This window comes from Mustelus asterias, chromosome 18, assembly GCF_964213995.1.
Source record: "Mustelus asterias chromosome 18, sMusAst1.hap1.1, whole genome shotgun sequence".
Taxonomy (NCBI): Eukaryota; Metazoa; Chordata; class Chondrichthyes; order Carcharhiniformes; family Triakidae; genus Mustelus; species Mustelus asterias.
In genome coordinates this window covers 58,901,259-58,914,661 of record NC_135818.1, presented here as the reverse complement: position 1 = coordinate 58,914,661, position 13,403 = coordinate 58,901,259, and the positions used below count along the sequence as shown (strand labels likewise).

General features: G+C 37.6%; 1 protein-coding gene across 2 annotated transcripts in view; it reads left to right on the top strand.

Moving 5' to 3' along the window:
* The window catches only part of tecpr2 (tectonin beta-propeller repeat containing 2), an 89,170-nt gene extending 76,779 nt beyond the window's left edge, over positions 1–12,391 (top strand). For both annotated transcript variants that reach the window (XM_078234088.1, XM_078234087.1), the window contains exons 18-20: positions 5,277–5,418; positions 6,905–7,054; positions 8,929–12,391. In XM_078234088.1, coding sequence (XP_078090214.1) covers positions 5,277–5,418; positions 6,905–7,054; positions 8,929–9,086 — 450 coding nt within the window. In that variant the 3' untranslated portion in view covers positions 9,087–12,391. The remainder of the gene's footprint in view (positions 1–5,276; positions 5,419–6,904; positions 7,055–8,928) is intronic.
* The last annotated feature ends 1,012 nt before the right edge of the window (positions 12,392–13,403 follow it).

Genomic DNA, 13,403 nt, shown 5'->3' with positions numbered 1-13,403 from the left:
GTTATGAATTATAAAGGCAGAATTTTTCATGAATCTCTTTGTACTTTAAATCTGTAATTATACTGTTGCAGTTAACTGTCTCCTAGGCAACATTTTGGGGATTGGAAACTAGGTATTTCCATGGGTGGGCATGTAGAGGCCTAACTTGTATCAACAGCACTCTAATGCACTGTCTAGACATTATATAATGCGTACCATTAGCAGCTTTTATGAAATAGTTTAGGATCCAACAATTGCTCCTTGTTTAGGATTGGAGAGGGAGTACTTTTACAAAAAGTCTAGGTGTATATTTATCTGACTTTTGATCATTCTGAACAATTTAACATCTTATGGGCATTTTTATACAGCAAAATGCTTTGATTATAGTTATTCTTTCATAGCCATTGGAAAAATAAATCTCTCATTCAAATATCAAGAATTGACTTGAGTGGGATTGTCAACATGAGGGAACTTCAGAAGTAAGGCTTATGATAAATTGTGAAACAGATTATAGATTTAGACAGATGTGTATTTATTAATGTACATGAAAATGTTTTAAAACCAAGATGAACAAGTCTTGCAACAAAGAGTGAAATGTGCTTGGATCACTATCCAAGATGGCGCTGGAACAAGGCGACTTCTTTTAAGCTGTGCCCAGCATACCCTCTAATTCTATATTTTACTTTCATTCTATGCTTCCAAAACTCTATTCTAACTGCACTCTAGCTATGACAGGAACACTACATCTACACCCTCTCATTTCCTTCTCTATGAAGGGTATGCTTTGTCTGTATAGCACGCAAGAAACAATACTTTTCACTGTATACTAATACATGTGACGATAATAAATCAAATCAAAGATCAATCTTTGGGTTAGAAAACTAAAAGTAATCCTATAAAAATTTCATCTTTTGTTATGTACTAAGAGGAATATAACATGTGACTGGGGTGGCCTGCATTTTGAAGGTCCTTTCGTCTATAAGCCATGTGGAACATTTATTCCACGTACACAAGCTAGAATAAGTATTATCCTAGGAGCAAAAAAGATAAATAAATATGTGATTTGGAGTTTAAAAATCTTAATTTGTCTTCATCCAAAGGCCCCAAAATCTTGCATGGGCTTGCAGCTAAGCGCAAGAGCAACCCTGGTAGGATTTTTCATTAAACTCTTGCTGCTTGAATTCACTCCATGCTGCTTGTGCGCCATGGTGATTTGTTTGTGATTTGAAACCCCATAACTTCATTCCGGGATGTTTGTTTCAGGTTCAGGTTTCAGATCTTTTCTGAACATGTGCTGATGCAGCAACTAAGCTGTGCAATGCTGAGGAAAGCACAAACAAGTTACCGAAAGACTAGATGTGACTGTTTGTCAGTCCTTTGTATTGATTCTGATCCCACAATTTTGTTTCACTCTGTCCAGATCACTGCTCGTGTCAAAGGCGTGCATCCCAAACTATTTTTCATTGTGATCCTATTTTAACACCTGAAAATCTGATAAACTCTTTCCTGGCGCAGAAGTCATTGCAAAATTGTTGCATTTTTCCTGGTAATCTGTAATTGTGAAAGAGGGCTAACCAGTTCAGACCCACAGTAATGTGGGTTGATTTTCAGTGCCCTTTGAAATGGGTTATCAAACCACTGCAGGAAAATCAAACAGGAACAAAACTGGATGAATAACTGGCATAAACTTGTTTCTATTTTACCTCTCCATCACCAATCTGTCAAAGATGCATCTGTCCATGACTGTATTGGTAAAACTGACCACTGCACAGTCCTTGTAGAGACCAAGTCCCATCTTCACGTTGAGGATACCCTCCATGCTAATTGGGCTAGATTCAAAACAGATCCAGCAGCTCAAATCTGGACGTCCAGGAGGCACCGTAGACCATGAACAGCAGCAGAATTGCTTCCAACCAAATAGCCTAGTGTATCCCTCACTGTGCCAGTACCATAAAGCCAGAGAGGATCAGCTTCAGCTCCAGCTCCATGATGAGTGCAGTCGAGCATGCCAGGAACAGCACCAGGCATAAATCAAAATGAAGTGCCAACCTGGTGAAGCTTAAAAACAGGATCACATCATTCCTCAAGCTTCTAAATCCTGGAAATTACAACCCCAGTTTGTGTAATCTCTCTCTGTAATTTAATCCTTGGAATCTAGGTATCATTCCGGTAAATCTACGTTGTGCTTCCTGCAAGGCCACTATATCCTCAAGTTGTGGTACCCCAGAACTGGTCAGTACTACAGGTGTAGTCTAACTGGGGCTTTATATAGCTGAAATACAGCATTCACCTCCTTGTAGTCTAGTTCTCCAGATATAAAAGTCACCATTCCATTCAACCTTCTGGTTATTATCTATACCTGTTTGCAACATTTAACAATCTATGTACCTAAACTCCCATGTCTCTCTGAACCTCCACTGATTCTAGCTTTTCACTATTTAGAGAATACTCTGTTCTGTCCTTTTTAGGTCCATAGTGGATAACCTCACATTTACCTACATTGAAATGCATTTGCTGTTGTTTTAACCATCCATTTAATATATCAATACCTCTTTGTAATTTTTATGCATCCATCTACATTGTTTACAATGCCACCTATCTTTGCATCATTAGCTGATATGGACATGTGGCCTTCTATTCCATCATTTATGTCCTTCATATAGTGAATAATTTAAGCCCGGATAGCTGAACTAAATTTAAAACATACTTCTCCAAATTTTAATGTAGACTCGGACGTAATAGAGTCAAGGATGGGGTTAGGGGGTGTGGTTTTCTGAAATGTGTTCAGAAATTTCTAATCGGTTTGTTTCTGGCCCAAAGTGAAGGAAGCATTTTTGGATCTGGCTCTGGGGAATTAGGTGGTTTAAGTTGATCAAATTTTAGCTGGAGAGCATTCAGAGAACAATGACCATAGTCCCATAAGGTTTAGGTTAGCTGTGGAAAAGGACGAGAAGCAATCTAATGTAAAAAGTACTTTAAGGGCCAGTTTAAGTGGGTGGAGGACCGATCTGTCCGAGGTAAACTGGAACCAAAGATTGGGAGACAGTGCTGTAACTGAACAGTGGACTGCCTTTGAAGATGAGATGGCTCAGGTATATTTGAGGGGCATTCCCTCGAGGAGGGAGAGATAGGGCAAGCAGAGCTAGAGCTACCCGGATGACAGAAAGCAAGATGAAGGGGGAAAAAATAGTGGGTGTATGACACCAGAATCTGCCCAAAGCACTGCTGGTTTGAATTGAAACAAAGCTGAGCAGTTAACGGCTCCAGTGCTGCATTTTCCGTGACAAATTCTCCATCAATCAGAGTCCACTTGCCAACCACTTCTCATGCAGCATAAATTGTTGTTCCCTGTTATTGTTCGGTAATTTCTTGCAAACTATCCTGATCAGTGCAAGACAGAAAGCTTAGATAGCATGCCTCTTTTCCAGCAATACTCAAGTTTTGCACTACTAAGCGACTTATGAGGAAGTTAACTATATATGCACAGAAGGCCTTGCTAATTCTTCACTGCCATTTGGTACCTATTAAGATTTTGTGTCCTTTTCAGAAAGCCTTAGAGCTAGCTATAAACTTGATTGATCAATCTGGAATAGTTCACACATGTAATGACAGAGATGGTCTTGTTTCTTTTTCTTCCATTTCTCTTCCCCTCACGTGCCTTCTCCCTGCTACTTCCCAGAGTTAGTTGGTTGGGGTCCAGTCCTCTGATGCCTTAACCAAATATAAATTCTTCACATTCAAGTTTAGAAGAGTGAGTGATATTGGATTTTTTATCTGTAGAAGTATCATAGTCCATCCTGTTCTTGTCTGGTATTCTATCTATCCATGTTCTAGTGGAAATCAGAAGTGGGAACACTTATCTTTTTTTAATAAAATTAAAAGAATCATCCTAGTACCTGTATGGCTGCAGGTTGCCTGTAATCCAGTTGTTTCTGCCCCATTTGAGACACTGCTGACTGATACCCCATGAGTAAGTACCCTGGAACCATTACATTTGTGCTATTTTCTAAACAGTAACCAATAAGAAATATGAATATTTTGTCACTGATTTACACATGGTGTGGGAGTACAGTAGAACATGCAAGTATTTTTGATTGCACACACAACTGTTTATGGCTATGCAAGAGCATTCTAATGAAGACCTGTCAAGGCTTGAATGGTGAAGAATTGCGAGCAAATAATCTGGGGAAAGATATTTGGTGCCTTTAGTCAGTCTAGGTTCCATTCCAGGACAGAGGGCTTGAACCTGATTAGCCAGAACTTGGGGATCTGGCTGAAAATCGCAGGCTACGGCGTACAGGGACATAGCGTTCTACAACAGGTCGGATTTTGTTCAGCAGATGGCATTTGAGTCTGTTATAAACAAAGGTTCAGTATATTGCCATGCAGCCAATAAAACAAAAGCAGAGGGATTACTTGTATTTTGTTCATAAATTGCGATTGTACTGATCATACACTTGCCACTTGAAAGATTAAAGAGCGGGGAGAAGGGAAATTCCTGAAGAAGTGGGATGACATTTTTATCACCATCGTAGTCAGTAGCCTTGGCAATGTATTCTCCCTTTTGTATAGCAATGTATTCTCATTTCTCCAGAATATGCACTAGCGAGTGCGTATTCTGGAGAAATGTTTACTTTGTATATTTTTGTTGTATTTATAATTTTATTTGGTGCAACCTTAGAAGGAGGGGAGCGCAGATCGGAGTCTCAGTCGGGTGAATATGTCAGTTCCAATACCGAAAGCATCAGTATTGGTGACAACAACATGTTCTGCAGCATTGGTAGCATTACCTCTTTCCATTTCATGTACTCATTCATCTCAGAAATCTGTTCCCAATTCCCAAGAGTAAGTTGAATTGCAGTATTTCATCCGCAACTTGAAATTTTTAAAAATGCATATAGGAATTCATTTCCTGCCTGTCACACCTGCATTACTGTCGCACACTTTGGTTTATCCCGTCTCTAAACAAGTTAGGAAGTTTATTTCAGGAACAGATTAACAGCAGCCTCTTAATTGATCCAACCAATCATTCTTTAAAAAACAGCCTGAGGCCGGTTTCTCACTCCAAAAGAGCAAATTCTGAGTGAATGCAGTTCACGTCACTGCAGTTAGACTTTGTGCCCTTAAAAGTGCGCAGGTTCAGATTAGCTGAGTAAGATGTAGCACAGCACTCCAGTGATTATGCAACAGTATATCTGTGTTTGTAGATAAATATATAGATATCAAAATAAATTTTAGGCTATTGATTTTTTTAAGGTTTTGACGTGATGTTTTCAACTTAACTCTTCCATTTAAAGCCATTAGGAACACAACTGATCAGCATTTATTCCAGTCCCAATGACCAGATGGTTTGGGCCATTGACAGTCGAGGAAATGTTCACGTACGAGTTGGAATAACAGAGGCCATGCCTGTAGGCACTGATTGGGAACACGTGCCAGGTAAAAGTAGCCATCCTTGTATACCATTGTGCTTAGTCATTTCACAATGTTCTATCTTTACCAGCAGCTGAGGTAAGATTAACTGTCCTACAATTTCCTGTTATTCTTCACTCCATTCTTAAAACTGAAGGCATGTTTGCTGTCCTCTGACACAATTTGCCTTTACACAGAATTTGTCAAACTGTCATCCAGTCCATCTCCTCTTCTTCCCAAGCTTCTCTTGAGTATTTGGATGCAGCTCCAGCAACATTCAAGAAATTCAACACCATCCAAAACAAAGCAGCCTACTTGGTTGTCACCAAGTAACGCCTTATGCACGCACTCCCTCCACACCAATGTACAGTGGCAGCAGTGGGTATCATCTATGCGATGCACTGCAGCGCCTCACCAAGACTACTTTGGCAAATCTATGGTCTCTACCGCCTAGAAGGCCAAGAGCAACAGATACGTAGGAACACCAACACCTGAAAGCTCCCCACCTAGTTGCTCATCTTCCTGACTTGGAAATATGTTGCTGTCCTTTCGTTGGTTCTCAGATAAGATTCTTTCTCTAACAACACTGTGCATGTACCTACACTACATGGAGTGCTGGGCTTCAGGAGGGCTCAGCTCACCACGACCTTCTCAAGGGCAATTAGGAATGGGCAGTAGTTCAGGCCTTGCCAGTGACACTCAGGTCCTGTGATGGATAACAATTTTTAAAAATTTCTCTGGTGATTCTACAGTGCTAATAATCATCTCTTCTCTGAAAGCAGAAGCAGAGTATTTAGTATTTGTGCCAGTCCTTCATTCTCCACTACAAGCTTGCTTCACTTATCTGTTAACTGATGTATCTCTGCCATGATTATATTGCTGCAAACGTGCAACTTTTAAAAATAAACAACTTTTTGTTGCACTTGCACGTTTTGCCAATTTTCTCTCATGGTTTATCTTGTCCTTTTTGCAAATCCTTTTTGCTGCATTTCCTGGGCTCATTGAGTTTAAATTTTTATTATCTGTCCTGTAAGGACTAAATACTCCTTTAGAAATTGCTGTTCCTTTCACACACCACTCCAATTCTTCTTTTCCTTACTGAAATATATTTGATTTGTAACTTCTATCTTCTGTTTAAATATTTCCATTGTTGATCTGTAATTCTGTTTGATGTTTTTTTTTCCCCTTCACTTTAATCTGGGTAAGTCTTTTTGTCTCATTTTGTTTTTTTTACAATCTAACTGCTTGTCCCCCACTTTCTCTATTCTTACACTGATCCCAATTATATTATAAGCACAGCTTCCCGGATGTCTCCCTGCTGTGAGATTGCCTGTGCTTTCTTATCCAGAACGAGATTTTCTCACTCGTTGAAGCAGTGATTGAAGAATAATTTGTACTGGTAATTGGCCTTTTTAAAAAATCAATTTAAATACTGGGACATCAACAAAAAGAGTATCTATTTCTCATGTTTTACTACTTTTTAGAACACACAATAATTGAAACATATTTTCAGGTTTACAAGCAAGTCAATTAACTGTGAGCTATAGAACAGTGTGGGTTCGCTGTTCTAATGGAGATATAGCACGTCGTTATGGAATAACGCACAAAAATCCTGCAGGCGACTATTGGAAAAAGATTCCTGGCAATGTGATTTGCTTAACTGGTAAGTTTGTACAAAATTTGTGAGCACTAATCTTCCTCCTTCTGCACACACGCCACTACCGCCGCCGCCAAAAATAACCTATGGTTATATCTGTTATAACCAAATCTAGATAATTAAAGTTGATTCTTTGAGACAGGAATGTGTTTGCTGGACCTAATGTCCTAACTGTCAAAATATTTTTAACAATCGGAGGATGGTTGCCTTAAAACCTGATGTCATGAGTTATCAAATTTGTGCAACCTGGTCCCCCACAACTCGAGTTGTATTGATGCAAATTCTAATCAATGTTAATTAGCAACAGAATAAGGATTGAGTGTGCAATTTATTTTTTTATAATAGTTTATGCATACATATGCACACAGACACTGACATTGTTACAGTCGATGATTAAGCTCTGCTAAGAATGGTGTTGATCATCACTTCTGAAGAGGGATTAATAAGTGAGGAGAAAAAAACACAAGTACTTACAATGGTCTATGCATATTTGAATGCCATCATTTAGTAAAAAACTATACACCAGAAATATCCTAAATTTTAGTACATTAAAAATAAGTGGTTATTATTTCTAGCAATAAAAGTCATCAAGCTTTTTAAACATGCTTTTAGTTGCATTAGGTGATTTGAAGCATAGATTCAGAAGTTTCAATCAAAACCATCCTCCTACCATTGAGGCAGAAGAAACAGCCTGATATGGCAGCATACTTTATCTTTGCTGACTACAGAATAATCTATTGTGGCACCTGGGCAATTGTACTTCCCCAGCTGATGGTCTATAGAAGCAAAGAATCCCTACAGTGCAGAAGGAGGCCATTTGGCCCATCGAGTTTGTATCGACCACAATCCCAACCAGGCCTTATCCCCATAACAGTAGATGTGTATTCTCATACATGTGTAAATATTCTCATGGTGTAAATTTGAGCCATTTTTTTTTTCTTTCCATATACAATTTTCCTGCCAAGAAAGTTACCAATGGTCTTCCAATATCAAACTTACCATCTTCATGCATCAGTTTAGAAATTAAATGTTCAGTTTTTCAGCTGCCACAGACAGAATTGACATCACTGGTAACTAGCATGCAAAAATCCCTTAATGCAAAATCACGTGAGTGCAATTTATAACAACATTCTGGTTTTATTTTCATCCTGCCACCCCTCTCCTGCTCCATTTCATTGATGGTGATAGTTATTCCTGGAATCCCATGACCTTGCTGACTGAAATTTGATTCAATTGGTGATGATTAGGGTTTCAAGCCTGTAACCACTTGGTTTGCATAACCCAGGTTTATTTATGCACTGACTTTATCAAGGTTATTATAACTGTTGGCACTGACTGCTTGTTTAACTTTACAAACAGTTTGCCCGAGTGTGGTGAAGTAATTATTTGGTAATTGGATAAACTCGCAAAAATATTTTCCAAACTGGGACATTGTGATTTTTACACTCCAAGCAACTTTTACCACAATAATGTAATTATATTTATGAGGATCCAATATCTGTTTGTCCTCTTTTAGAGAAGTTGCTATATAAAATATTATCGTATATTCAGAAAGGAGAACCTCTTCCTAAGGAATAGAAGATGTATTATCCTTTGGAATTGCTGGTTGAAAGAGTTCATACTTTGATATCAACTGAGTTGCAATGTTTATGTTTGTTTCACATTGCTTCATATCGTGTCCCGGGATGTGTAGGTTAGAGGGATTAGCGGGGTAAATGTGTGGGATTACGGGGATAGGGCCTGGGTGGGATTGTTGTCAGTGGGCCAAATGGCCTCCTCCTGCACTGTAGGGATTCGATGATTTCTATGATTATTTCAGTTGTTTGGATGTTTGCTTTCAACCTTTTTAATTACATATGCTGTTCCTATTTTTCATTTAGTTACTCCTCAAGATGAACTGTGGGCCATTAGTACTGGAGGCTCCCTTCTTCAGCGACTTACCAAGAATTTTAGTCACACTGATGCACTAATTAACCCTAACCGTATTACCCTTCTGGGTCAATCTGAGGACTTTGATGATGAGTGGGAGGTCATCTGAAAATCGGAGACATTGCAGCTTGCAGCATCAAGGGCACTTAGCCATGAATATTACCTTTCTCTTTATTTTCTCTAATGTGTTAGTCACAATTGGGTTAACTGTTGCATTCAGTTAAACATTTTGTACAAATTTATTTGTGGTTTCAATATAAATGTTGTAATTAACGCATCTTTTGTGGCTGTGCCAGTATTGGTGTACAAACAGGTACATTATTCAGCAAAGCAGCTGAAGGGCTTGAAATGCTACCTTCTAATTGACAACTGTTGACTCAGTATGCTTTTACAACAGAGTATGACATTTTGACTGGCTTTCTGCATCCAATCACTTATTAAGCCATGTATCATCGTCTGGCTTGTTGCTTTCCTATTGAGATTTGAGATACCCTGTTGTTCTGTTAACTTGCGTAAACTGAGACATACCAGGAACAACAAACTTGCACATCAAACAGCAATAAGAGCAGGAGTTGGCACATTTTATTAATGCAAAAATGATGGGCAAGCTATAATTATGTTATTGTCCTTTTGTTCCTATTATCTCCTTCCTATTCCTGCTAGGAAGAGAAGCAACCTTGAACAGGATGATCGCGCCACTTACACACTTCCATAAATAATCAAGAGTAAACGTATTTTTGCAAAGCAGTAGCGATTTTTGTCAGTGTTTTTAACCATCTCAATATGTAGTAATAGTACTATGTTGACCGAAAACCAAGTGAATTTCCCTGAACTAAGTCACCCTCTTTGATTTCAATTAAACCCACGATGCAAACTAATTCCTGTGACTGAGAATAGAGCAGTGTCCAACTAAAAAACAAATTTACCAATCTATCATTAATTCATTCTAAGAAAAGCATTAATATTGTACAATAGTGTAAAATGAGAATTCGGAACTTTTTTTGTTTTGATTTACAATTATTTAAGGTGCTTCTAACTGCCAATTATAGTCTAAAAATCTTCATCAATAGGAGTTGTAGATGCTGAGCAGAACGTTACTGAGAAGTCTATCTTTTAAAAAAAAGTTTTATATAGATCAGACTTTACTGTCCAATGATAATGCTATCTTCCAAAAAAGCCTTATTAAATACCTTGTTTTTTACTGTAAATAGTATGTGCTCAACTGTAATAGTAACTTGAAGTTCAGTTGCTTTTTTTGCAATTTTTTTACTCCCCTCTTAAAAACTGACATAACTTGGTTATAATCAAGTTATAGTTAAAAGTCATTAGCGAAGCTTTCTTGTGGAAGAAATAACAATGTTTACACTTGCCAGATATATTAATCAGACTCTTGTGTATAGATTCCGTACAGTTTTGAGTACGTTCTGAAAGTTTAGTCCGTTGCATTTTGCACTTTGAGCATTTCTAATGAGTATCTGGTGAAAATCAGATACTCCAAAACTTGTGGTAACCTACTTATCGCAAAGTGGCTTCTTGTATTCATTGTACGGTATACCATGTTCCTGTTAGGTTGAAATGATGACTAACCTTATTTGCTATGATCCAGGAGTCCATGACTGACACTTAATTTTCTTCTGTACAAACAACTGAAAATTCGAAATATCAAAACAAAAATAGTTCACCCCGTGGCAAGTCACCCATTCCCCAAAAAACACATTTTTTTTAAAAAAAGCTAACTGTAGCTTTAACATTAATTTAGATACCTGAACATTTAGTTAATTGTGAAACATAACTGTAATAATGAAGTTCTTTTGTTGGTCTACCTACCCAAATCCTTTAAACTACGAAGGATTTGCATTGTGGTGTTGTAGTGTTAATTTAGCTATCTGAACAGAAGTTCATTGTGAAACATAACCTTCATAATTCAAGTTATTTTCTTGGTCTACCTACCTAAATCCTTTAAACAACTAAGGATTTGCATTGCGATGTTGTAGCTCTGTAGAAAAAGATGTCAAGAGTTCCAGGTAATTATCTGAAAAATTAAACTTCCAAAAGGTGTTGGTAGTTGATGCCATGTTTGCTCTTTAGACTGACATTAGAAATGTCACTCGGAAGCCACTTATCTGATCATTCAAGTTTACTTTGCAATCCAACAAATGGGATACTCGGCAAAGACTGAAGTTTTTAAAGCATAATTTGACAGAATGATGAGCATGATTTAGAGGGATGAAATCTAAAATATGATTTTAAAAAGAGAACTGGACGGTGCAGTGGATCGCCATGCTGCCTAGTATCTGTGTTTGAATTCAGCTCGATTAATTGAAGTTTTATTAAAGGAGTTTAAGTTTTTTTTTAACCAACGGTAATTGTGTTCCATTAAGTAAGCTTGGCATAGTGTCATCTCTGTTCATAACGTTTACAGATGTGCAGCAAAAATCCGTGTATAGTTGAAGGGAAAAATTGGCAGTATCACAGGCGTCATATTTATTGTAAGAAAGATTCACGTTGATCCAGTAGGAGATGACCTGACATGAAAGTAATGATCATGGTGCTAAAAGTGGAAAATATTCCACTGCCCAGCACTGCCATCCTTTACTTTGTTAGACACACAATATAAATGCAATATGAAATGAGAGACTTTGGACTGTTACTTGCACACACTCCAAATGTAATAGTGAAATTAATTGTAAAATTCTGCCAGATGTCAAGAAATTAGTTTACAAATATAAATGACTAACCTGGTTCGGCCAACAAAATTTACCATATTTTAAAATGAGAAATTGTATTTGTCTTTTTAAAGTCTAATTGCTCAATTTAATTTCCATTCTTTAAAAATATTCCTAGCATTTGTTACTCATTCAGTGTTTTAGATGCAGTATATGAATTAGAAATGCTTCTAAGCTATTTAGTAAATATGGCTCTATAGTACTTTATAATTTGAATTCACCATGATTGTTATATCCCCTGATGGACTGCATAACTGTGTGAGTAACTGCTTTAATATTTTCAAAGGAATGCATGCATATATGTGACTTGATTGTGGCCTTTTTGATGTCCCATTCAAACCTTTTACATCCTGAAATACATGGGGCTATTGAAGTACAAGTCATAGATTAATTACACAGTAAATTGGAAAGACTGTTGGCTCTGTCTGTGTGAATTCACTGGAAGAAGCTCGGGTGGTATTTAAGCCATGTTGTATCCAGAAGAATTTTACAAGCATGCTCCTGCATTGTATATTTAATTCTTATTTATGAATGGTTTCTAATTGCACCTAACAACAAAACTTATTTAAAAATCTTTATAATATTTTACATTGTGTAGCAAAGCTGGTACTGTTGCTTAAACATTACCTGTACATGGTTGCATACTCTTTAGCAAAAATGAAATAAACATACTAAAAAATCTTTTCTACACATTTGTATTGAGTTTTTTAAAATTTGATTTATTATTGTCACATGTATTAGTATACAGTGAGAAGTCTTGTTTCTTGCATGCGATATAGACAAAGCATACCGTTCATTGAGAAGGCAAGGAGAGTGTGCAGAATGTAATGTTACAGTCATAGCTAGCGTGTAGAGAAAGATCAACTTAGTGAAAAGGTAGGTCCATTCCAAAGTCTGATGGTGCCAAATCTGTAAATGATTTAATTAGAGCATTGTTAGAGAGTTTAAAAGAGTTAGAATGAAATTTTAGAAGCGTAGAATGAGAGTAGAAGATAGAATTAGGAGGTATGCTGGGCACAGCTTGCAAGAAGTCGCTTTGCTCCGGCACCATCTTGAGAAGCCCTCTCTCAATTTCTGGTTTTATCAGAATTAAATGTACAATCTTCAAAGCTGGCTAATGGATTTTTGCAGGAGTTGGAGACTAAATGAGATTGCATCCTGTCTGTAATCAACCCTACAAGAGGATTGTTAGCTTTCTGAAGCTTCTTGGAACGTTTTGCTGCAAGGATTGATTGACTTCTTTGTGCCTTTTCTCAATATAATAAAATTGCTTCTGAGTACAGCAGAATGAGTGGGCTTTGGTCTTGTACTTTTCTCTTCACTGCTGTTCTGTAATTCAGCACAGAGAGAGTGGGTCCCTATTCAGAGAGTTGATACAACTCCAGGCTCCCAGTACAGACCCTGAGTATCCATATCCATCTGAAGTGCTCATTAGTTGTTCTGATGGATGTTATTTGTGCTGACTTCACTAAGTTTCAGGGATATTTTTCTTGAACCACTCATGATCCTGAGCAGACTTCATCTTCAAATTGAGGGACAGCCAATTACTTTTCCTGATGGTGAGACATCTGCACTTCATCTTTTACGGAATTCAATAGAAAATTGCATCTTTCTGGCACTGAGATTTTGCCCCTTACTCGAATAATAAGTCCTAAAGGCTTTTTAAAACAAAAACAGGAAAGCTTATGCTTTTTACCCCC